Here is a 27,948-nt window from a genome sequence, read left to right on the forward strand (position 1 = left end):
GTGGCGGCGTACACAAATTAACCTCCACCAAAGAAATGTCGTAAAATTTCGTCAGTACTCTGTAAAATTAGTACACATAGAACATGTTTTCTGCGGTAAATAGGTAAATATAGCAGTTTCTATTTCATTTCTCCCATTCTGTTTATTTTTACGACGAACAAAACATGTCGCAAAATATTAGCAACGACCCAATTACACTTCGGGTCATGGTCATGCCATGGCCAATTTTGACGAACGTGCTGGTATAATCTCCGCGATTACTGACTGGGGACAGTGGTGGCAGACAATAGAAGAAGTTTACATAGAAATCGCGATACCCACTGGAACGTCTGTTAAGGAAATTAAATGTGAAATCAGACCAAAACACATAAAAGTTGCAGTGAAGTCCAGAACAGTTGTCGAGGTAATTATGCAGAATAAAATATTTGTTTTTTTGCAATTTAGCAGTTCAGGCATAGTTCGTATATGACATGTGCACATTAATACATGCCGCGAAAGTCTTAATCTAGACGATTCGTCAGCAAGCAGAATATTTCGAGCACGAAAGTCCGCCAGGTGAAAGCGGTAATCCGTAGTGACATTACATTCATGTGTTTTAAAAAAGAAAAGATAAAACAGAAGGCATGAAACTGCTACAAAAAGGCTAACTTTGAGGCGATAGAAAAGGATACGGAGAACCACAATTGGATGACTTTCTGAATGGAAAAGGGGACATCAATAATATACAAATACATTTTGGTCAACATGTTTGTGATCGACCTCGCCAATATTGTGGCGTTGATATTTTGTGTGCTTGTGTATATGTTATGACGTACGCGTCATGATAATCGTTGGTGTCAAATGCTTAAGAATTAAGAAAGAAACGCCAATTTCTTTGTATGAAATCATAATCATATTTAGTGATAATTAAAAGTAAGTCTAAGAAATTCAGGAAAGCAAAAATGCTGTCGTAGTATTTTTGATTAACATTAGCTAAAGGTAAAATGCAGAGCACCCATGTTCAATGCCTTTCACTTCTGGAAGAATTCTTCTCAGATGGATGAAGCTTCAGGCCCCAAGGACATTGGTTTGAGTCACATGATGTCTATTGAGTTGTTTCCTTGCCAATGGCTCATTGATTTCCACAGAAACAACATTTGTTCCACTAACAGCATCATCATAAAAAATCTATGGAACTAATTTTGATTTTTAGCCCAAATCGCCCTGCGTCCGTGTTCCCTTGTCCGTCCGTCCGTAAACAATTCTTGTTACCGCTATTTCTGGAAAAGTACTGGATGGATCTTTCTCAAATTTCCTATGCAGCTTCCCCTTGGTCCCTAGTTGTGCATTGTACCTTTTTTGAACTGATTCGCATTCAAGATGGCCGACAGGTGGCCATCTTGGATTTTGGAATTAAAAAGTTTGTTACCGCTATTTCTGGAAAAGTACTGGATGGATCTTTCTCAAATTTCATATGCAGTTTCCCCTTGGTCCCTAGTTGTGCATTGTTCCTTTTTTGGACTGATTCGAATTCAAGATGGCCGGCAGGTGGCCATCTTGGATTTTGGAAGTAAAAGTTTGTTACTGCTATTTCTTGGAAAGTACTGGATGGATCTTTCTCAAATTTCATATGCAGTTTCCCCTTGGTCCCTAGTTGTGCAATGTACCTTTTTTTGGACTGATTCGAATTCAATATGGCGGACAGGTGGCCATCTTGGATTTTGGATGTAAAAGTTTGTTACCGCTATTTCTGAGAAAGGACTGGATGGATCTTCCTCAAATTTCATATGCAGTTTCCCCTTGGTCCCTAGTTGTGCATTGTACCATTTTTGGACTGATTCAAATTCAAGATGGCAGACAGGTGGCCATCTTGGATTTTGAATGTAAAAGTTTGTTACTGCTATTTCTTGGAAAGTACTGGATGGATCTTTCTCAAATTTCATATGCAGGTTCCCTTTGGTTCCAAGTTGTGCATTATACCTTTTTGGACTGATCCGAAATCAAGATGGCTGACAGGCAGCCATCTTGGATTTTGAGAGTAAAATCTTGTTACTGCTATATCTGAGGAAGTACTGGATGGATCCTTCTGATATTTCATAGATATTGGTTTCCCTTGGTCCCTAGTTGTGCATTGTACCTTTTTTGGACTGATTTGAAATCAAGGTGGCCCACAGGCAGCCATCTTGGATGTCGACAGTAATACAGCACAAGCATATTGTCCATTATCCACCTGTAACTGACTGCTATCTAATAATACTTTGGGATCTTTTTAAATGATATTTGCTAATAGGTGCTTAATAAAAATATCTTGTGCCATCATTGAGTACATTCAATGAAGACCAGTTCATGAACATTTACAACACCTGTAACAAACAAAAACAAATAAACAAATCTTCAAGAACTGAAAACAGATCCTCAAATGGTGGGCGCCAAGATCCCTCTGGGATCTCTTGTCATGTTTTCATGCTTATAAATGGTAAATGTGGTTTCTGTCAAGGTACTTATTGTTCATAACTAATTACAACTGTAATGTTAACATTGGTAAAGCATATTATTGCTTGGGAAAGAAATTACTTTAGGGTAAAACACTTGTATGATGTATTATCTGCTGTGTAAAGTATCTGTGGGGAATATTAAGTTGGGTCTTGTCCGTGTTCATCCGTCCTTGCATCCATCCAAAGAGCTTTTCTTGATAACCATTAATTCAATGAACCTCAACAAAACTTTAAACACATATCAGGCTTCTGTCCAAGTTGTGTGTTTTGCTGTTGCATTATTTCATTTTTATACTCCCCAAAAATTTTTGTGGGAACATTTAGTCACTGCCTTGTTCATCCGTCCATTTGTGTCCGGAGCATAACTTTGCCCATATATGAGCAAGAATCTTGGAACTTTGTATGTACATTGGTTATACATTGTACTAAATTCTGGACCCTCACCCCTTAATTACAGAGTTACTGCCCTTTGGTTGAACTTCATGTCTGCTGCATAACTGATACTCTAGTTGAGGTGGAAATCATGCTCTACAGTCCCATTACCTGGTACTGTACTTTGTAATTCAAATATCTGAAGAATTTTATTATCTATTTTTACAGGGGACATTATTTTCTGTTGTTCGTGCTGATGACTCCATTTGGACATTTGGTAAGACAATTTTTGGCATTCAGATCAAGACACGTATTGTATTGCTGGTTAATGTTTTCATTGGTATATAAATTTCTCTTGAACTTATCATCAGCTTGATTGGTTGAGTGTCAGACTAGTAAACCAGAGGTCCTAACAGAGGCATTGAAATAGATTCTGACTTCTGTTGCATTGGCGCCCATGTAGGGGCTCGGGAACCATATTTATTAATGACATACAAGCATCTCTGTAACCCCTGGAAGCTCAAAGACAAGATCTTTCCTGATCTTGAGAACCTCTTTAACAGATTGGGTTATTTTTTTACCCCACAGTATCATGAAATCAAGTTCTGACCATGTCAGAATAATGTTTATACCGTAGGATCAGAATGGAAATCAGAACGGAAAAATGATTTTTTTTCCTGATGTTTTCAGGACTCAAAATTTTTTTGTGTGGAATAAATGCAACATTGTGCTACCAAGGATTCTAACAACAGTACCAGATCTGAGAAAGCTTTGTCTCACTTTAACACCGCATTGAAACTTAGATTTGGGTTATTATCAACATTTGAGTCAGCAGTGCCCCTGTTTTTAGTCAAGCACTGATGCAACCAAATTAAGTGTATAGGGGGTCATACGGTTCATTAGTCAAATCATGATAACAAACATGTTCTAGAAAAAAAACATGTTTTATAGGATTTAGAAAATCAACAAAATCTATTTTGATAATTTTTCCAATTGACTTCTAATTTTGATCACTGGTCGTTAGACTCTTTTATTCAGGTATTATAGTTCATTAGTTAAATACCATTCTCCTGTTCCTATAAAGGATTTTGTATCAATTCAGTTTAGAACCCTCCAGGCCCTGATTGCTCAAAGAGTGAAAAACCACTTGATAAAGAATTTAATAAATCCTTTTTTTTTTTTAATCTACGAATACATGTAAAAATAAATGAGACATTTCCTATCGTCAGACCTGTGCAACACTGATACAATTATTCTAGTGAAATAACCTATTCTCAGTCCAGGATTCAAAATACTAATTATCATCTTCATTTCCTTCTTTTCAGTTTTACCTTAAAAAATGCAAAAATAATTATGGAACAGAATTTGTTTTGATAAACTTTTCATTTTAATGATCTTACTGAATGAAATCAAAGTGAACTATAGTTTGATCATATTTCAAGTGCTCTGTATATTTTATCATGTATTACAAAATCCTGAATTGATTGCAATTACCTATAGGAAAGTTTATCTCTCATTTGGAAAGTTTGATCTGGTTTTTTTTATTGTAGAAGACAAGAAAATCTTAAGAATTTGTCTGGTTAAAGCTGACGCTACTGCAAAGAATTGCTGGAGATCACTTTTAGTTGACAGCTATGTTGCTGACCCAGTTACGTTTGATGAAATGGAAAAGAAATTGACATTACAAAGGTTTCAGTTGGAAGTGAGTATTACACTGATTAAATGATTATAATACTTTACGGGTGTGGGAGTGATGTTACCACAGTGTTATGTTGAAATAACTGTTACTCCTCACTGGTGTTGAAATGATTTTTGAAATGATTTTTGAAATGAATGACACTTCAAGTTAGATGACATATAGCCATCATGCTTCATCTGTTGTCATGTGTTGTCCACTCTGCATAAACTTTCCATTCATATGACTTTTTTTTGATAATCAAAAGGCCCAGGATGCAGATATTGTCATGATGGCCTGAAGGGCAACCAGGGTTGTTAAAATGAATGACCTTGATTAACTTTCAAGGTCACAGGGGTCAAATGTGTTAAAACCTTCAAATGACTTGTTACTGATAAAAAGTTCCAGGCTGTTGATATTGGTTATTTAACATAAGTGGATGGAAGGCTACCAATTTATTCAAACAGTTGACTGTGACTTATAATCAAGATCCCTAATGAGTTGAGATCTTGAAATTTCTTTTTCAACAAGTAATAGGTCCAGAGTAATGGCATTTGTGAAGTAGCATGTATAAAGCATATGATTTTATATTTGCAGAGAATGCCTTAATGAACCAACAATGCCTTCTATGTAAGCTGTAGAGTAGTTGAGCAATTTATTTTAAGCCTATGTTGCCTCTTTCATATACTAGTGTAGGTCTTTATAGTTAGATGACTGGTAAGACCTGTGCCCCTCTTGCTACTCCTTATTGGTGTGGGAGTTATCACGGTGTCATGTTGAAGTGACTTAAGATATACTACCTTTGTTTGTGGTGTTTTGTAGGCAAGACTAGGTTTTTACTACAATTGTGTACACCGTTTGATAAGCAATCAACAAGTGTATTCTATATGTGAATGAAAAAGTAATGTTTTTTTGTTTCTTTTTCACTTTTTGCAGAATCCAGGACTTGATTTCAGTGGAGCAACGGTTGATGGCAACTATCATGGTGGAGGTCCAGAACTCCCATCCTAAATCCTGAAAGTTTATGGCGTAAGGGCCAGTTCATGGTTAGTTCATTGTCATAGTAACAATACAATCCAGGAGTCTCATACTTAAAAACTTTTGGATGATACTCCAGTGGCTAACTTTTTAGAAATAACAACATGGATGGGGAAGAAATTGTAACAGTACTGCGGTGTGGTGGGTGTAAAGAAACTGTGTCAGAGCCGTACATAGTTTGTGTGGATTGTAGACCAGCCCAGGTCCAGATCTGTCTCCAATGCTTCTCCAAAGGTACCCAGTTTGGGTCACATGAGAGTGATCATGCTTATACAATACTCAGAAATGATTTTGCCTTGTTTGAAAATAACTGGACTGCGTCAGAAGAAACAGTGTTGTTGGACACGTTATCTGATTGTGGTTACGGAAATTGGTCAGATGCAGCTCAAAGACTACGAACTAAGAACAAAGAAGAATGTAAGCGACACTACAACCAGAGCTACATCAATGGTGCTATACCTGTCCTCCCTCAATTTCCAGACTGGAGTCAGCAGGTGTATCCACAGCCCTTGGTCTATAAACTGTGTGATGATCCTCCGCGATTCCCAGACTCCTCTGTGTTACATCAGGAGATGGGTGGGTATATGGCAGCTCGGGGAGATTTCAACATTGAATATGACAATTTTCAAGAGCTGGAAATTCAGTCAATATCATTTGATGAAGATGAGGAGATTGATGAGTTGGAGGAGAGGTTACAGTTAGCAGTACTGGATGTGTATCTGCGTTGTTTGAAGCAGAGAGGGAGAAGAAAGATGATTGTAAGGAAATATGGCCTTATCAATCTGTCAAAAGTCCAGTCCAGTAATCGTATGTATGCCCACAGTATTACAGATGTCGTAGACAAGCTACGTGTGTTCATGCGTCTCTTGTCACCTCTGGAATATGACAAGTTTTTAAAGGGAGTTCATGTAGAAAAAGAATTGAGACTACAAATCAAACGTTTACAAGAGTGCAGGCAAAATGGTATCATACATATCAGAAACACAAATATTTACAAGACCTTAAAGAAAAGACGACAGGTAACCAAAACACAAATCAACTTGCTCAGTGAAATTCTCGGGCACATGAATGATAACAAAGCCTGTCAGACATGGTTACAGAGACAAGTGGTGTTGAACACTATATCAAAAGGTGTGACAGCTCCCCTCCCTGTGATCCCGCGGCGTCCAGCACCACCTCTTGATATTGTTGGCTTGCCGGGATATGATAAACTCACTGAATCTGAGAGGGAGATGTGTGCCAGTATAAGACTTGTTCCCGATGCCTATCTGGAATTCAGAAGTGTCATGACAACAGAATGTGCTAAAGCTGGAAGTCTGAAACTAAGTCAGGCGCGAAACATGATCAAAATTGATGTTAACAAAACCAGGAGACTTTATGACTTCTTGTTGTCGGAGGGACACATCAACAAAGATCCACTGTAGAATTTATCCTAGACCAAAAACTGACTTCTGTTGTCATAGAGACTTAAAGGTCTATTGTAATGTTCAGTGAATGATAGTTCAGCACTATATTCTAACATTCTATTAATGAATTAGTCAAGCCATTATAGTTACATATGTATTTTGTATCCACCATATCTTGACTGATTAATAAAAATGTTGTATAACAACTCTCGTGTTTAAGTGAGATCTTTGATTTAATAAATGGTAACCATTAATGTTGATTTTAACTTTTTGAGGTCAGAAACCAAAAGAGTATTTCTCATGGTGTCTCATGCATCTGTAAACAAAATCTCATGGTGCGTTGTTCATACAACTGTAAACAAAATCTCATGGTGCGTTGTTCATACATCTGTAAACAAAATCTCATGGTGTGTTGTCCATACATCTGTAAACAAAATTTCATGGTGCGTTGTTCATACAACTGTAAACAAAATCTCATGGTGCGTTGTTCATACATCTGTAAAAATCTCACAGTGTGTTGTCCATGCGTCTGTAAACAAAATCTCACAGTGTGTTGTCCATACATCTGTAAACAAAATCTCATGGTGCGTTGTCCATACATCTGTAAACAAAATCTCATGGTGTGTTGTCCATACATCTGTAAACAAAATCTCATGGTGTGTTGTCCATACATCTGTAAACAAAATCTCATGGTGCGTTGTTCATACATCTGTAAAAATCTCACGGTGTGTTGTTCATACATCTGTAAACAAAATCTCACAGTGTGTTGTCCATACATCTGTAAACAAAATCTCACAGTATGTTGTCCATGCGTCTGTAAACAAAATCTCACAGTGTGTTGTCCATACATCTGTAAACAAAATCTCATGGTGCGTTATCCATACATCTGTAAACAAAATTTCATGGTGCGTTCATACAACTGTAAACAAAATTTCATGGTGCGTTGTCCATACATCTGTAAACAAAATCTCATGGTGCGTTGTCCATACATCTGTAAACAAAATCTCATGGTGCGTTGTCCATACATCTGTAAACAAAATCTCATGGTGCGTTGTTCATACAACTGTAAACAAAATTTCATGGTGCGTTGTTCATACATCTGTAAACAAAATCTCACAGTATGTTGTCCATACATCTGTAAACAAAATCTCACAGTATGTTGTCCATACATCTGTAAACAAAATCTCATGGTGTGTTGTCCATACATCTGTAAACAAAATCTCATGGTGTGTTGTCCATACATCTGTAAACAAAATCTCATGGTGTGTTGTCCATACATCTGTAAACAAAATCTCATGGTGCGTTGTCCATACATCTGTAAACAAAATTTCATGGTGCGTTGTCCATACATCTGTAAACAAAATCTCATGGTGCATTGTTCATACATCTGTAAACAAAATCTCACAGTGTGTTGTCTATGCGTTTGTAAACAAAATCTCTGTATCCTACTCATCCTGTATAGATGATGATAAAAAGACAAGATCTCGACTTACAAGTAGGGTATGGTCCTTATTCGGCTTAAAGTGTACTTAAAGTGAAAATAGAAATGAATATGAAATTAATATTCATGATCCAAAATTAAATAGGTTGGAAACCACCTCAAAATTGGCTGGCCCAATACTGAGATAGTGACACATAAAACATACAGTTTTCACTTGTTCTTCTATTACTAATCTGCCTGAAGATGACTCGAACTGAATGGGGCCCTATTGGCTGTGGCATCATTAGTTCAATGATTGGTGGCAGTCACAATGGAAGGAATAAGCGAGAACAAAAATGGCTATGCTATTTAATGTCAGATTACAAATGAATGTTTTATGGTTTCGAGGAGTTGGTTAATTCTGACAACATAATGTAACTAGTAAACAGCCATATGAAATTTGCCTAAATTTTGAGACAGTGATCAATTTCAGACATGTTTATTGTCTACCTTAGAACAAGAAGAGGCAAACTTTGCACCTTCTAGCAATATACAATGTACATTTACATATAGAAATCAAAATTACTATCATTGGAAAATGCCTACATCTACTATAATTTTATTATCATAAAAATCAAAGTTTGTTACTGTTAAAGTGAAATTTTAGACCAAATTATTTTGTTTGTTGGTATAAAGACCTGAGGTTCCCATTTATGTGTAAACTATAATGGATGTTTTTTGGCTTTGTAGTTATGTAGATTGTATGTTCTGTGTATTTGTTTACAGGAGTTACCTCCCTTGTGATGGTTGTTTTATATGTGATCTTGGTAGTCTGTTTGTGTAAAGTATCTTAGTATCAATTTGTGGGTTTTATGTTCTACTGGGCTAGGTTGTAGTATTGTATGTATGTTGTTTGGGGATGTATTTAATTTCCCTAACCCTATGGTTTCTAAATTGTTACAGTGATCACATTTTGGAATGATATCTTTTCGCATTTGATTGATGTGTGTTTTCATTTAATTTCGTATGGCCCAATCTGAGCCTTCTTATAATTCTATCTTCTTTCTGTGTATATCTGAAAAGTTTGTTTTTTAGTAGGTTTTGGTGTTACTTTCCTGAGTTTATTGTTATTGCTGATATTCACCCAAAAGTTTGTCCAAAATAGATCTATTGATTTATTAATCATTGAGTAAACTTGTTCTTTTGAATGATCTGTTATACAAAGTATGATGTTATTATCTGAAGATTTCTTTGCTAATTTATCTGCCATATCATTCCCTGGTATGTCTACATGTGCTGGTATGTATTCTAAGTCTTCTGGTATGTTTTGTTTGTGTAGAATGTTTAGTGTGTTCATGATTGAGTGTATTTCTGTGGGCCTAGTGCTATTTCCTGTCTCTATGGATTGCAGAGAGGAATCATGGCAAGAGGCCCAATATATACTTTTATACCTGTGTCACGGTACAAGATCAAAGGGACTTCAGCTGTGAGTAAGGGTGGTAACCTGAACTTGAAGTTAGTTTTTGGATCTGTGTAGGTTATACATCTTCCAATTTTCCATTTTACAACCATGTCCTCAGTCATGATAACGAGGTATAGGGACCAATTTAAGGAAATATATCAATAAATTAATTGTTAAGCTGGACCAGATGGTTCATTGATACATGAGACTTGTACAAAATTCCTAAATTTGGTTTGTACATACAACAAGTGTTAACTTGCTGAAATTGATGGACTGCATAAAACATAGAAATAACAAAATTATCACCTCCCTTTACCTCTAAATTAAAGTATTCAAGGCAACATTTGTCACAAATACTTAATATTTGTTCTCATTGCTTCCAGCTTTAATTTAAAGACATATGAAGCTGGTCATTGTAAGTATAGATTTTAGTACTGGTGTATTACAGTTATTACAGTATATCTCCATTGTTAAAGAAAGGGGTTGACGAGTGCACTTTTGTTAATATGACTGAATTTTTAATTGGTTGTCAGTTTATGTTGTATAAATTAAGGGTTTTTCTAGAGACCAATTGTATAATAAAAGTGTATAATATCTACAGTCACTAGATTCATGAATTATGAAAACAGTAACATTTAGATAGCATCCGCATGTGTGTTCAGACCCTCACATACAGTTCATTGTTTGTCTGCTCATAAAGTCATCATTTCATAACAGAAATTGTAAAGAATCATTTCTGCATGTATGGAGCACTTTAAATATAACCTACAGAAGTAAGCGTCTACAGAATATATATAAAAAAGTAGCTTAAAAGCTGACATATTGAACACAGGATGGAAGCTTCTTGGTGTTGACTACCCATATCAATACGTCACTGCTGAATCAAATGTATGCGTTTCAGAATAAATTACAATATGTCTGAAATTAACTATGATGTTCACACTTTCTTGGTCAGTCATCAGGTGATTTGTTAACTTTTGGCAATACAGAGGTGAAGTCTAGAACCAACCTTTTGACCTTTGATATTGAAATGACCTAGACATTTGACCTGTGGATGAAGTGGTCTCTAACACACTATCAGGCCATGCTGTATCCATTAACTTGAACTGCCCAATAATTTTGATTGTAAGTTGACAATGATCCTGGGAATTCAATGAAAATGTAATGCAAAACACACCAATTTGTCATCCTTTATGTACATTTTTGTACATCCATGAATTTTAATTGTGTACCTTCATTGTGTGAGATTTCATGGCCTGTACAATGCATTTGACCTTTGACCCCAGTAAGATATTTGACACTCTGACCTGAGAATGGGAATGGGACAAACTACCTCGGCCTACATGAACATTTTAGTGACTTTTCATTCGCCAGAATATGGAAGTCTTAGATAAAAATATTTGATTTTAGCTTTCATAAGCAGGAACTTGATCTTTGGCATACTGACTCTAAAATGCTATTCAACAGAGCACCTTGCCATCCTTTACATACAATTGTAAACCAACAGTTTTCCTAGACTGACCGGAATAAAGAAATTTACTTATAACCTCAATACAACCTTGACCTTTGGTATGTAGATCGAAGTGATAGATCTCCTTGATATTCAACATATGTCCATTCATTATACTCACCGCATGAAGTTGGAGTGGATACTGATGTGTCGGTCATCCGCAAATCATATTTGGAAAATTCAAATTAACGAAAGTTTTTAGTAAAAAAATCAATCCCCGCCGCCTTTTATACATTCAACGATTCATTTGGCGAATCTATGCCTCATCACACTATATATATATAACTATCTGTTTACGTCGACATATTATTTTTTGTTTTCAAAAAAGGGAGGTCGGGCATGCCAGTCACAAACATGCTTTGTTTTAATAAGGGTTCTAAAGAAAATAATTCACAAAGTACTTTACTACCACGAAAGTTTGAAATCGTACCCGTTACTGACGACACACGTGCATGATGACTAGCAGAAATCACAACGCTCTGTTCCTCTCGTTGTGACCACGATGTGTATACGGAGGTTAGTTTACTGTCAATGTCAGTGCATACAAGTAGATTATATACAGACTCCTAAAACACATTCTCTGACTCTTTAGCTTTCCTTGTACTTCTGCTGGTGCTATTAAGATGTAAATTGTCGATATAGAGCTATTTTCCGTTACGTGGTGAGTTCTGACATGACACCCACAGCGGCCATTTTGCAACAATGGTTTTCCTGAACATCACACATTTTAAACTCAAGTTCTCTAACTCCTCCAGAGGGAATCTGCTCAAACTTGTCTAGATATCCTGATTTGATTTTGGTTAGACATAGCAGCCACGGCGAACATTTACAGTTTCGTTCAGTGTAATTTTAATTAATTAAAACTAATCAAAAAAATGAAACTGAGCGGGGAGGACCCTGAAAACTGGCCCCACCAAGTGTGGTTATTTGTAATCTCTGTCTGAAATTATGGTCGGAAATGGCCGTTATATTCAAAACAAATGCTTAAAACTTTTTCTTCGGGTTTACTTGCCATTCAACTTAAACGTTGTTAGACTGTTCAAATCAAGAAACATGAACTGACTCTCTTGTCTTGTTGGTGTAAATGTTAATGTCATTTGGGTCAGGTGCCACATGATTACCACGGTCCTTTTGACATGGAGCATCCACAAGTTTTTTTTTTTTATTTTTCAAGTTGGTCCAAAATCCAATTAGTCAATTCAGATCGTTCGAAAAACTCAACAGATGAATTAGGAATTGTTTAAATGATTCCATAACTGTTCCCACTATCACTACTGCTTAAAGTACCCGTGTCTCCAGTATGATCAGGTGACCGCTTGTCTCACGATCACATTGTTTGTTTATAGTCTACGAATTAAACTTCGTTTCAATGCGATTTTGGTGTTCTTTCTTACTTTCTGTAAAGACCATCGTAAACACAATAAAAGTCTAATCTCAAGAGACCATATGTTCGGTAGCTTTAACTCATTACAGACAGCTAACTTAACATGTTGCTTTGCTATGGACTAATAGATAGCCGCGTTTCCCTGTTCGTTGTAAGAGTTCTAAAGTTCAAGAGACTTAAACGTTTGTGTGTCCACCAGGCAAAACGTCTCCAACATGCAATATGAAACGTGGGGTGGCTGACAGCTCACTCTAGTGTGAAATATCTACATAACATCGCTGTGCTTCTTTATCAATATCTTTTACACCTATATCCGCGATAAATATATTTTGCCAGAGTCAACATTGTACTGAAACACAAATGTGTTTAACAGAAAATAGTTCGATCAACATGGCCAGTCCACAAACAGAAAAGGGTTCGATCAACATGGGCAGTCCACGAACAGAAAAGGGTTCGATCAACATGGCCAGTCCACAAACAGAAATTGAAAAGCGTCGCATACTTGTTATAAAAATGTACTTGTTTATTATAGATTCTGCAAAATCCCTACTTTTCGTGGAAGTTTTATTTACGTTGACAACTTCCGAATTCAGATATCCGTAAACCAACTGCAAAACAATATTGACACGGAATTTTGATATTACGATGTAATTATTTGCTTGGACTCTTTCCAAGAAAATGTCTGCTCACGAAAACATGTTTTTAAATAAAACACAAAATTTGTGCACCATGCAAAGAGAAAAATACATGACAAAATGAAAATGGCTGAATGCTATTTTAAACTGTTGTTAACTACCAAATAAAACTGGTTCTTGAACTAATATTGAATATTCCAAAGCCGACGAAAGGGGTGGGGAGAGAGAAGATAACATAACAATGTTTAAGCATGAAAACCTTGGTTTACTGTACACCGATTGGGTTACCACACAGCTGTAGCAGCAGACCCTGTGTTACAGACGGGTATTTGAATCATTTCGTTCCAGGGACAAACATCTGCGTGTCTGCTGCCATCATGAGAGAGATAGTTCACGTACAAGCTGGCCAGTGTGGCAATCAGATCGGCGCTAAGGTAACCTTTGTTTTCCTGTTTCATGAGAATAATACATGCTATAATCTTGATTTCTGTGAATTAAATTACCAATGTATCATTTATGTTCAGTTAATTTCACACACGAGTACACATCACTCAAACTTACATTACATTCATGTCTACACTCAAACTTACAATATATTCATGTCTACACTCAAACTTACAATATATTCATTGTCTATACTCAAACTTACAATATATTCATTGTCTATACTCAAACTTACAATATATTCATGTCTACACTCAAACTTACAATATATTCATGTTTATACTCATACTTACAATATATCCATGTCAGATTGCTAAATACGAAGCACAAATAAAAGACTAAAATAAAAAACTAAAACAGTGAATGAGTGAGAATAATGTTATTTGTTTCTTAAATATTTTCAACAAGATCATTCGACGGTAGAAATTTGTTTTCAATTAATATCAAACTCATAATACTGCACTGACATACCAGTGAGAGAGCACGACATAAAGATTTTCCATACTAGATTTACGATGTAAGAAATCTAAACAAATCACGTTTTAATCTATAGAAGTGTTTTCTCATGAATTTAGATATATATATATGTACATGTATATAATGTTCTTTGTTTTAGTTTTAATAAATCACATATTTCATCCCCCCCATTTTTCGCATACTAATATAACATTTAAAGTAACCAATGTTTTACTATTAATTTAGATATATATGTATATAATGTTCTTTGTTTTAGTTTAACAAATTACATATTTCGTTTTTCCCCTTTTTTCGCACACTAATATAACATTAAAAATAACCATCGCAATTTTAATGAATTTTCAGGCGATAAGTGTAGATAGACTAAGTGATTACCAGGATGTTGATGGGTTTTAAACCAGTTACATAATTTTTATTGCCATTTTGAAGACAGAGAAGAGTTTCCACATGTTTTCGTCATGTCTAGTCATTCGTTTGAACGTTTAGCTTCCCCGAGTCTGAGAAGATGGGTACAACCGTGATTCATACATTCACTACAAAAACAAAGGATTACACATACGCCACGGCAGATGACCTGCCAGAGGCTCACAGAAGGGCAAAGCAGAACTTAGGATTTGTTAAATAAAACTTTCTGCTAAAATATTGTAGTTTTTATTTACGAAATGTGGTATTTATACCTGTTGATCAATTGTAAAATTCATTTTAATTAACGGCTTAATTGTAAAAGACTTTAATGGTTAAAATATAGTACTGCGTACAGTCTGACTCAATATTTACATATCCAGATGTTTTAGTGCGAGCAGATGACGAACATGTGTGTAACAGGAGAAAGTGCACATGGAAAAAATACAATTTTAATTTCACGATTATTGAGGATCATAGTAACAAAAAACCTGAACACATATAGGGATACTATACATAGGGGTATACTATACATAGGGGTATACTATACATAGGGGGATACTACACATAGGGGGATACTACACATTGGGGGATACTATACATAGGGGGATACTACACATAGGGGGATACTATACATAGGGGTACTACATAAAGAGATACTACACATTGGGGGATACTATACATAGGGGGATACTACACATAGATACTTAATATAGAGAGATACTACACATTGGGGATACTACACATAGATACAACACATTGGGGGATACTACACATTGGGGAATACTACATTGGGGATACTACACATAGATACTACACATAGATACTAAATATAGAGAGTTACTACACATTGGGGATACTACACATAGATACTACACATAAAGAGATACTACACATTGGGGGATACTATATATATAGGGGTACTACACATAGGGGGATACTACACATAGATACTTAATATAGAGAGATACTACACATTGGGGATACTACACATAGATACAACACATTGGGGGATACTACACATTGGGGAATACTACACATAGATACTACACATAGATACTAAATATAGAGAGTTACTACACATTGGGGATACTACACATAGATAAAACACATTGGGGGATACTACACATTGGGGAATACTACATTGGGGATACTACACATAGATACTAAATATAGAGAGTTACTACACATTGGGGATACTACACATAGATAAAACACATTGGGGGATACTACACATAGATACTAAATATAGAGAGATACTTCATTTAGGGGATACAACACATAGAATGATACTGCAAATAGGGGTACAATGCTTTACTAGGGATATTACACCTATTACACACATAAGAATACTACACATAGGGGAATTATACACATAGGCCAAGAATGTGTTGTATAGTACGACCATTACGGGAGGATCAAATGCCGGGGGGGGGGGAGGGGGGTTAGATACCAGTAAGGAATAGTGTGTCAAAGTCATCCAGCAGGGGGGGATGAGATACCAGAGTAAGGATTGTGGTTATAATACTATCATTAGTGGAAATAAAATACAAGCAAATGATTGTGTTTCAAATACTACCATTAGGGGAGGATAAGATATCAGTAGGGGATTTTGGATATAATACTACTATTCGGGGAGGATAACATACCAGTAAGGGATTTTGGAAATTATAATACTTCCGTTAGGGGAGGATAAGATGATAGTATGGGATTATGGGTATAATACTACCATTAGGGAAGTGCACGATACCAGTAAGGGACTGTGGATATAATACTACCATTAGGGGAGTGCACGATACCGGTAAGGTGTTTGGATATAATACTACCATTAGGGGAGTGCACGATACCGGTAAGGTGTTTGGATATAATACTACCATTAGGGGAGTGCACGATACCAGTAAGGGACTGTGGATATAATACTACCATTAGGGGAGTGCACGATACCAGTAAGGGACTGTGGATATAATACTACCATTAGGGGAGTGCACGATACCAGTAAGGTGTTTGGATATAATACTACCATTAGGGGAGTGAACGATACCAGTAAGGGACTGTGGATATAATACTACCATTAGGGGAGTGCACGATACCAGTAAGGGACTTTGGATATAATACTACCATTAGGGGAGTGCACGATACCAGTAAGGGACTGTGGATATAATACTACCATTAGGGGAGTGCACGATACCAGTAAGGGACTGTGGATATAATACTACCATTAGGGAAGTGCACGATACCAGTAAGGGACTGTGGATATAATACTACCATTAGGGGAGTGCACGATACCGGTAAGGGACTGTGGATATAATACTACCATTAGGGGAGTGCACGATACCAGTAAGGGACTGTGGATATAATACTACCATTAGGGGAGTGCACGATACCGGTAAGGGACTGTGGATATAATACTACCATTAGGGGAGTGCACGATACCGGTAAGGGACTGTGGATATAATACTACCATTAGGGGAGTGCACGATACCAGTAAGGGACTGTGGATATAATACTACCATTAGGGGAGTGCACGATACCAGTAAGGGACTGTGGATATAATACTACCATTAGGGGAGTGCACGATACCAGTAAGGGACTGTGGATATAATACTACCATTAGGGGAGTGCACGATACCAGTAAGGGACTGTGGATATAATACTACCATTAGGGGAGTGCACGATACCAGTAAGGTGTTTGGATATAATACTACCATTAGGGGAGTGCACGATACCAGTAAGGGACTGTGGATATAATACTACCATTAGGGGAGTGAAAGATACCAGTAAGGTGTTTGGATATAATACTACCATTAGGGGAGTGCACGATACCAGTAAGGTGTTTGGATATAATACTACCATTAGGGGAGTGCACGATACCAGTAAGGTGTTTGGATATAATACTACCATTAGGGGAGTGCACGATACCGGTAAGGTGTTTGGATATAATACTACCATTAGGGGAGTACACGATACCAGTAAGGTGTTTGGATATAATACTACCATTAGGGGAGTACACGATACCAGTAAGGTGTTTGGATATAATACTACCATTAGGGGAGTACACGATACCAGTAAGGGACTGTGGATATAATACTACCATTGGGGGAGTGAACGATACCAGTAAGGTGTTTGGATATAATACTACCATTAGGGGAGTACACGATACCAGTAAGGTGTTTGGATATAATACTACCATTAGGGGAGTACACGATACCAGTAAGGGACTGTGGATATAATACTACCATTAGGGGAGTACACGATACCAGTAAGGTGTTTGGATATAATACTACCATTAGGGGAGTGAACGATACCAGTAAGGTGTTTGGATATAATACTACCATTAGGGGAGTACACGATACCAGTAAGGTGTTTGGATATAATACTACCATTAGGGGAGTGCACGATACCAGTAAGGGACTGTGGATATAATACTACCATTAGGGGAGTGCACGATACCAGTAAGGGACTGTGGATATAATACTACCATTAGGGGAGTGCACGATACCAGTAAGGGACTGTGGATATAATACTACCTGTAGATATAATACTACCATTAGGGGAGTGCACGATACCAGTAAGGGACTGTGGATATAATACTACCATTAGGGGAGTGCACGATACCAGTAAGGGACTGTGGATATAATACTACCATTAGGGGAGTGCACGATACCGGTAAGGTGTTTGGATATAATACTACCATTAGGGGAGTGCACGATACCAGTAGGGGACTGTGGATATAATACTACCATTGGGGGAGTGCACGATACCAGTAAGGGACTGTAGATATAATAATTAGGGGGAGTGCACGATACCTGTATAGTGTATATAATACTAATATTAGGGGAAAGTAAGACACTAACAAGGGATTTGGGGTAATACTACAATAAGTGGAGGATACGGGGAGGATAAAATACCAACAAGATATTGTGACTATAATGTTTCCCTTCTTTGAGGATAAGATATCAGTAAGAGATTGAAGGTGTAATAATTCTTCCATTAGGGGAGTGTATGATGCCGGTGAGGGATTGTGGGTTTTATACTACAATAAGGGTAGGAGAAGAGACCATCAGAGAATTTTGGTCATACTTCTTCCTTTAGAGGAGGATAAGATATCTACGTGTGTGTAAGACATATGTTTTTCCCAAATATCTGGATAACATTTGTCTAGACAATAATGTCTGGTAGTGAAGTTATATCAATCTTCGATTATCCTAATACTTCTGAAATGTTACTCATTTTTCCTCATTTTCAGTTCTGGGAAGTAATTTCTGACGAGCACGGAATCGATCCAACAGGAACGTACCATGGAAACACGGACCTGCAGTTGGAGAGAATCAATGTTTACTTCAATGAGGCCACAGGTAATTGTACCATCCGCAGAGGGGTGGGCTATTCATATCGCTCTGCGTCCGTGGTCCGTCCGTACGTCACTCGTCCGTCCGTCCGTAAACGGTGGAACTTCCCCATATTGCATATGTAGGTTCCCCTTGGTCCCTAGGTGTGCCCGTCGTAACAATCGCCCGTTTTAAACTTAGAAGTTCAACTGCAGATGCCAAACTACATGAAAAGACAAAAGTTCAAGATATCATGCTGGAATTAATGTTGTATTGAATTATGTCTTGCTTCTTGTCAAGCCATCAGAGACCTTAACTATCCACAGTGTTAGTTATTAAGGAATGCGCTGAATCGTTTTCACTTTTATATATATGGTAATGTAGCTTCCGGAATCCACAGCTGCCCGATCGAACTGAAACATAAGCGCACATCAATATGAATAAAATAAACAGATTCAGTTTACTTCCACTGGAGATTTTCCTTTTAATGATTCGTTTTATATCGATTAAATAATTAAATATTGCAATCTCTATCTACACACATTTATTGGAAAGTGATCAGGAAAGGTTAAATTGTTGAGTGTTAAACCATCGACATAGTGATCTTAGCTGTGGTGATAAGTCGATCTTAACTAGAAGATTCATGTTATTACATAGTTTACAGATCTCGGGATAGAAAAGACTGCGATATCAAATCGTGTTTATAGACATAAATGTTATTTTTTAAATTACATATGGTAAGTTGACGGAGAATAAACCAATGTCTTGATGTTAAAGCAACTCTGACACTTCTCATCTATTTGTTATAAATGGCACGGAGATATGCAAGTGAAAAGAGTTATTCTTCGTTAAGTTACCATATTCATTTAAAAAATATATCACTTTCATGTCTACAAGTACATGTGTTAAGTTAAAAATGAATTACAAAATGGCCATTAATAGTTGTTATAAAGTACTTCAATCAGAAACAGAATGTTGGTGTAGGCGACTGTCAAAAAAGTGTGAGTCTGATAGCATTTTGTGTCTGAACTTCAGGATATGATAATGGCCCAGACCTTTCACTTGATCTTTCCACTAACTCTGTGAGGTGTATAAAGGGATGGTACCAGAGACTGCTCACCTCTACAGCCTGGTGAATCACCGTTTTCATTATCAATAACAATATATCAACTCATCAAATATTTTCTTTCTTTTTTTTGTAATGAATCAAACAGTACTATTTGGCTAGAATACAGACGATAGCATCTAAGACCCTTTTTACTTAGTATCTGACAAACTCTGTTCGTATCTCTGCCTTTAACAGACCACGTGTGTACTCTACTCAACTCACGTAGCTACGCCCCTTACAGTCATGTAACAAGTAAATGAAACCAATTGTCTGCAACATTACAACATGTTCTGGGAGAGACGGTGTGTGTGTGTGATTAGATATTACACAGAAAACCTTTAACTGGCTTTGATAGAGTTAATTGATACAAAATCCTCAGCAAACAGGACTTTTTTTATATGCTGGAAGGGAAACACTTTAAAAATAAGTTCTGGAAATCAATGGATGTCTTAGGAGCTAGTGCTACACACAGAAATGTCATCCATTAGAAAGAAAATATAGGATTTCCACGAAACAAAACACAAGTGAAGAGCACTTTTCAATATGCAAATTTATAAATAGATACAGCATATGCCAAATTATAACTCAAATTGCATCAAGTAGCAGTTTCGTCCTTCTAGAAGTTTCAGGGATGTGGCATTCTCAGAACCATATCAATTAGGAAAGGATTACAGACATAGATATTATAGGGGGAAATAAGGGAAATATCTGTACCACGACAAAAATTAGCGAGAAAAATCGGGGATATGAAACTGAAAATATAGGACATTTATCAGAGAAAGTGAATAGGTTGGGGAAAATGGAGAACTATTGCTTACACACAAATCTTTTTCATTAAAAAGGGAGAACTTTGTTTACAACATAATGAACAGAAGATAGGATGAGGGGGAACAAGAAGAACTAAACGCATTTCTATGTTCTAGTTAGGATTTGAAAAGGGCAGGTCACTGACCATTTAATTGACCAAACAATGTCTGGAACAGATAAAACCTTCCTTATCGGGATACGCTCGAACTTCGCACACATTCAGGTTCTAAAGTCTTATCTCAGATGTGAAGACGAAACTTGTAATTGGATTTAATCTGTTACTTTTTAAGATAGAAACTTACTGGCATTTCATCTGTCCGAATTCTTTTCAACGCTGTAAGTATTAAGTACGTATAGCGGAAAATCAAACTGTAATAACCGCGGCCTCGATCAACAGCATGTGTAGCTTTCAATATGATGGTCTGACGGAAATTTGAGTACCGCATGTTAGACAGGTTACGTCATACAAGTATATCGGAGACGTCTAGATGAAAGGCGAGTGTTACCACATCATCAACTGACAACACCACAAACTGTTTAACAGGCTGTGAATCGTTTAGGATATATCATTCTACAACAGAAAATATTTGTTTTGTATTACCTAATCTCAATATTTTTTTTCATTTGGAAAATACGTTCTTCGATTTTGCTATAGCATTAGATTCTGTATGGAGAGTCGGTCTGTGGAAAAGGCTTCAAAAACCCAACATTACTGGAACAATTTTCAAAGTTGTTTTTATGTTATACGATAATACAAATTCATGTGTTAAATATGGACGGTCGGATTTGATTGATGGTGAGATCGGAGTAAAACAAGGCGAAAATTTATCGCCATTTATGTTTTGCAATTTATTTAAATGACTTTGAAACTTATCTTGACGAGAAAAATGTAACTTGTCTTGAAACAACAGACTTACTTTGTATAGACAAGATTGGAATATACTACATCTTATATGCTGATGACACCGTTCTGGTATCAGTAATACATTTAGCATTAGGTTAAGTGAAACAATATTGCAATACTTGGACGTTAACGTTAACGTACAAGAACTCCCCATTTCACATTATGTAACATAGAATTAGAAATACTTGAAGGGTACACCTATCTAGGTATTTTATCTAACTTTAACAGTAGCTTTGGTAAAACAAGGAAAGGTTTGTTGAACAAGCACAGATATCAGCTTTTGCAGTCTATAAGAAATTAAGGAACATGTCACTCCCAGTTGATTTACAATTGAAGGTATTTGTTTCACTTATCATGCCAGTTCTGTATTCATCAGAAATATGGGGGTTTAAAAATACATATATAACTGAAAAAAGTACAATTTGTAAAAAAAAAAGTAAGAAAAATTACAGCTAATTTCTACTAATACCCACTGATATTTGATTGATATCGATATCGATATTAAATGTAGAATGATAGTATTCTGGCATAAACTGATTACTGCTGATAAGTTATCAAGTATTATCTATAAGTTAATGTATACGTTACAAGAAAATGGAACCAAGTCATTTAAATGGCTCACAAATGTTAAAGAAATTCTATTCGAAACTAGCCTGAATTATGTCTGGTACTATCAACCTATATGTTCCTTTTCTAATTAAGACACTTGTGAAAAATGACTAAAGGATCAATGTGTACAGAAATGGTTCAATAATATTTTTAACTAGAGGGAAGACATATTCCATATCTAAGACAAAAATTGTAAATGAAATAGAATTGAAGGTAAAAATTATGTGTAAGTCTCGTTCTTCAAATCTGCATTTACAAGTAGAAACAGAAAGATGGTTAGATATTCATCATCAAAGGAGAAACTGAACGTTAAGTAATTCCGGCATTGGAGATGAATTTCACTATCTACTGAAATTTCAAAATGAATCAGTAAAATGTATGAGAGAAAAATATATACCAAACTATTATTTTACTTAACTTAGTCAAATTAAAACGCAAATTTGGTTGACATATTCAACGGAAAAATCTTCACAAAAATTGTAGATTTATAGAAAATTTTGCTCGATTTTTGAGTTATTTTCTGTACCCGGTTGTGCTCCCTCTCTATGTAATTATGTAAAAGCGAAGTATATTTATTTACAGAAAATGTAGTAATTCTATCCTAACTACATGTATGTGACCTCTTGTTACATACGTGTGATTGAAGAAAACCTTGAAACTTTCAACAGGCTTGGTACCGTTCAAAAGGCTATGCATCGTTCAACAGTACGGATAGTGTTCCGCATTAAAAAACGAATGATTGAGTAGAGAAAAGACGGTATAATCACGTCGGTTCTTTGTACAGAGTAACTTCCCACGTCCCTAACCACAGAAACCCCAACCTACACATACAATGAAATACTAGTTATTCTACGTAGCAATAATTCAGACTTCCATTTGTTAATAAGGTTGCAGACCCCCCTCGTTTCCTAACCTTCACAGGAATCCATTTAAACAGCGTTTCAATGCTGACTTTTCTAGTTGTTCAACAAAAGATTTGACAAAACTTCTCATTACCATCCTCAGTACCATCGAACCTGTGTTACAGGCTTATTGTGAAACTTTTACTCAAGAAGTGGAATTAGTGATATTCGGATTTTAAAGAATCCCACAGAACTTATAACAAACCAAGACTCTTCTAAAAAAACTATTTTTTAGAACTTTTGGCTCTTCAACTTTCATAACCAGTTCCAAAATAAAGGAACGTGTTATTTTTTTCAATGAGTACAAACCTTCTTTTAAAAGAAAAGTAGTTGTGAACTATACTTTAACTTATGTCGTAAAAAGTACGTCTAAAACCACGAAGTGACAAATGGACAGAATCATAAAAATGTTCTAACTGCTTGTTGGCAATATCTTGGTAAGATCTTCTGGCATGCTGATAGGAATGAAGCGAACCCATCTCTAGGCTGACTTGTTATCAAGGAGCTTGTAAAAAACAGTTTAAAAATCTTGCCCAGACGTCGATAGTTTTGATTTTCAAATATTAAGAAATTTATAGACCATGTCCATCGCATCTTATTAAAACAAGGGAAACGACCGACTGCCTTCCTTATTGTATTTTTCCATTTCTGGATAGCAACACACATATCACAGTTGATTCGACAACCGATAGGTAATAGAAGGACTTACAACATGTTTCGGGACATGCACTTTAATAAAGACTTGTGGGAAGTCTCTATAACCTCATAGGGAAATCTTCTATTACCCTGTGATATCATTAATTTGGACGTGACACGTTCGATACTTGTTAGTATGCGTGGCGGTTCCATAAATACGAATCAGTAACTTAGATTAACCAAGATTTACACGGCAAATGTGTTCGATGAGGCAGAAGACGCTTACTCTTCCATAACACTAGGCCTTATTCACCTTTTATTTTAATCAAAAGTGATAATAAAACTGAATTGCGATGCTGTAAACATGTTTGTATTTACTCGTTATTTCATGTTTTCTACAGTTATAGTTGACCAACATAGAAAGGTTTTAATATTCATTCAGACATATTGACATTCTGTGTGGAGAGATTCATTAATCATCATAGAAAATTGTTCGTTTGCATTTGTGCTTTAGGTGGCAAGTATGTACCGCGGGCAGTCCTGGTGGACTTGGAGCCTGGCACCATGGACTCGGTCAGGTCCGGGCCTTTTGGACAAATCTTCAGACCAGACAACTTTGTATTCGGACAGAGTGGTGCTGGAAACAACTGGGCGAAGGGACATTACACAGAAGGTGCTGAGCTTGTAGACTCTGTTCTGGATGTTGTACGGAAGGAATCAGAAAGTTGCGATTGTCTTCAGGGATTCCAGCTGACTCACTCTCTCGGGGGCGGTACTGGTTCCGGCATGGGTACACTCCTCGTCTCCAAAGTCCGTGAAGAATACCCCGACAGGATCATGAATACATTCTCTGTGGTACCTTCACCGAAGGTAAAGTCATCTTTATAACTTGGGGTGGCACTCTCATCTGCAAAAGAAATATCCAAAATCTTTATTTTGTAATATTGCGCCCTTGCACGGGAGGTGCGTGATTCGATAAAGTCTTTGTCATGTTTCTGTCCCTATTTGATCTGAAGTACTCTTAGATGAATTGGAGTGAACTTTGTATAAGCAATGGGTATCGGCCCCTCGAGTAGGAGGGACGAAGCCCAAAAGGGGGAATGGAGCATTTTCTTTAAAATTACTCCTCTTCTTTATGAATGCTGGTGGTCTGTTTTAAATTGTTTTGAAGTATCATTAGATGGAGAATTGATTTTGTATGAATGGTGGGTGGGGCTCGATCTAGCAAATAGTTGTAAACACTTGTCTTCTGTAAGAATGCTTGGATCTGGCTGGATCAAGTTTGTGTACACTGTGGGTGACACCCAGGGGCCAGAAGGTTATGTCTAATAGAGTAAATATAGCAAATTCTTAAAATGTCTTCTTCTGTAGGACTGAGAGGATTTTGTATAAATTTGATCTGAAATATTTTGGATAATGGAAACTCAAATGAAGTGTCAGACACCCTTGGCAGGGTAAAACAGGAAAAACTAAAGACCTTGGGTTCTGTTATAGAGCCTGTTTCATGCTGGTATAAAAGACTAAAAAATTTGGTAATATTGATTGATCACAGGGGTAATATGTATTAAAATTTTATTCTAAATAGACAAAAGGTCCTAGGCAGTGATATTGGGCTTGAAGCATGCATGTTGGGAATGAAGTTTGTTCAAATGAATGACCTTCAAAGTTACACAAGTGAAATGTTTTTATAGCCACTGGGTAATGGTATTTGTTGAACTAGGGCTTGGAAGTTATCAGAAATGAAATTAATGACTGATTATTTTTTTTGTATACACTGCATAACAATTGAGGCCTTCATGCCCATTGTGCCTCTTTTTGTAAATGACAGCCTTGATCTAATTACTTTCAGTATGAAAGTACTGACAGTTTCCTTTTGTCATTATCATGTCTTTGATAAAAAAAATCATCGAATAATTTTAATCATAGAGCTAGTACACCTCTCCATCTACTTTTTGACATTTCTTTCGATCAATTTGGACTTTCTTCAGTTGCCTTATAGGCTTTGAAATTTTGGCCCTTAGCCGACGAGTCCTACAAGGACAAAACAGCTGTATGATGCAGCATCACTGACGAGTCCTACAAGGACAAAACAGCTGTATGATGCAGCATCACTGACGAGTCCTACAAGGACAAAACAGCTGTATGATGCAGCATCACTGACGAGTCCTACAAGGACAAAACAGCTGTATGATGCAACATCACTGATGAATCCTACAAGGACAAAACAGCTGTATAATGTAACATCACTGACGGGTCCTACAAGGACAAAACAGCTGTATGATGCAGTTTAATCCATTGTTTGGCTTTACTGTAGCTTATTCTGTATTTTTATTAAAATGTTCTATTCTCTTGTGTGTTTCTGTACAATCTTCCTTTGACAGGTACGTTTCTTACACAGCTGTGGATCCCTAAAATGCCAGCTTTGCTGTCTATCAGTTCGTTATCATGTTTCCCTTTTGTGTTTGACAGGTATCTGACACAGTTGTGGAGCCCTATAATGCCACCTTGTCTGTCCATCAGCTGGTTGAGAACACAGATGAGACTTACTGTATCGATAATGAAGCTTTGTACGACATTTGCTTCCGTACTTTAAAACTGACCACTCCAACTTATGGAGACTTGAACCATTTGGTATCAGCCACTATGTCTGGTGTTACTACTTGCCTCCGATTCCCTGGACAGTTGAATGCTGACCTCCGTAAGCTGGCTGTAAACATGGTGCCTTTCCCCCGTCTTCACTTCTTTATGCCTGGCTTTGCCCCTCTAACATCTCGTGGTAGCCAGCAGTACAGAGCTCTTACTGTGCCAGAGCTCACCCAACAGATGTTCGATGCCAAGAACATGATGGCTGCCTGTGATCCTCGTAACGGGCGGTATCTGACTGTAGCAGCCATATTCCGTGGGCGCATGTCCATGAAGGAAGTTGATGAACAAATGTTGAACGTCCAGAACAAGAACACTAGCTATTTTGTTGAATGGATTCCAAACAACGTAAAGACTGCAGTCTGTGACATCCCACCACGTGGTCTTAAAATGTCGGCTACATTCATAGGTAACAGTACTGCCATTCAGGAACTCTTTAAACGTATATCCGATCAGTTCACTGCCATGTTCCGACGTAAGGCTTTCCTACATTGGTACACTGGTGAAGGTATGGACGAGATGGAGTTCACAGAAGCCGAGTCTAATATGCATGACTTGGTGTCAGAGTACCAACAGTACCAGGATGCCACGACTGAGGATGAAGAGTTTGATGAGAATATTGACGAGGAGGATTAGATAAACCTATCTCTTGATAGTAAGACTAGGTCTGACATTCAATCAACATCATCATCTGACAATAACCTACAGAATGGTGATTAAGCAGAAAAATTATTAGGATTTTATTCAAACATCGATGAGAGAGATTGCCAAGACAATCTTCACATTTTTGTTATTTTCATTGACTTCATATTCTGGGCACTATTCAAGCTGACTTCATATATCTATGTTTTGAAATTAACGATTCACTATTATCCTGCGAAGCGAAAAATTCGACCTTCAAAAATTTTATTTTCTCAGTTGTTCATTACTAATGATTTTCTCCCTTCATCAAGGCACTATTACATATATCCTACTCACATTCTAGTATTTACTTCTTCTAATCCCTGATCATGTCGGTGTATACACATTCCTTATAAAAAAATTCTGGTTCTCAAAATTTGTAACAGTCTCAAATCTGTGTACCTGATTAGGAAAATCTGATTTAATGTATTCAAATGGACAATCTGTGTCCTATAAAATATATGAAACATGGGGGTAATCAAGACTGACCATCTAATGATGGCAACAAACAAAGGAGGTAAAGATAAACTTGTGATGTTACAGAGTAAAGGTTGTCTACACAAGAACTGTCTAAAAATGTTTTATTTTCTATCCATCAATATCAGTTATGACAACTTACTGATAAATCAAA

The 27,948-nt window shown here is 36.7% G+C and overlaps 3 protein-coding genes across 3 annotated transcripts; all 3 read left to right on the forward strand.

Annotated features, from left to right (window-relative positions):
* Positions 1-215: 215 nt before the first annotated feature.
* Positions 216-5,610, forward strand: LOC132545137 (nudC domain-containing protein 2-like). Its single transcript, XM_060208810.1, has 4 exons — positions 216-403; positions 3,075-3,123; positions 4,397-4,548; positions 5,458-5,610. Exons 1-4 carry the CDS (start codon positions 218-220, stop codon positions 5,530-5,532), a joined length of 462 nt encoding a protein of 153 aa, XP_060064793.1. The 5' UTR covers positions 216-217; the 3' UTR covers positions 5,533-5,610.
* Positions 5,568-7,171, forward strand: LOC132545136 (transcriptional adapter 2-alpha-like). Its single transcript, XM_060208809.1, has one exon. The coding sequence runs from the start codon at positions 5,664-5,666 to the stop codon at positions 6,981-6,983; it is 1,320 nt and encodes a 439-aa protein (XP_060064792.1). The 5' UTR covers positions 5,568-5,663; the 3' UTR covers positions 6,984-7,171.
* Positions 7,172-13,732: 6,561 nt separating this feature from the next.
* LOC132545118 (tubulin beta chain-like) lies at positions 13,733-27,894 on the forward strand. The gene is made up of 4 exons (XM_060208789.1): positions 13,733-13,810; positions 18,946-19,054; positions 24,508-24,863; positions 26,463-27,894. The coding sequence occupies exons 1-4, from the start codon at positions 13,754-13,756 to the stop codon at positions 27,270-27,272; spliced, it is 1,332 nt and encodes a 443-aa protein (XP_060064772.1). The 5' UTR covers positions 13,733-13,753; the 3' UTR covers positions 27,273-27,894.
* The last annotated feature ends 54 nt before the right edge of the window (positions 27,895-27,948 follow it).

Source organism: Ylistrum balloti, unplaced genomic scaffold, assembly GCF_031769215.1.
Source record: "Ylistrum balloti isolate Yb309-2 unplaced genomic scaffold, AGI_CSIRO_Ybal_v1 Utg369830, whole genome shotgun sequence".
NCBI classification, from domain to species: Eukaryota; Metazoa; Mollusca; class Bivalvia; order Pectinida; family Pectinidae; genus Ylistrum; species Ylistrum balloti.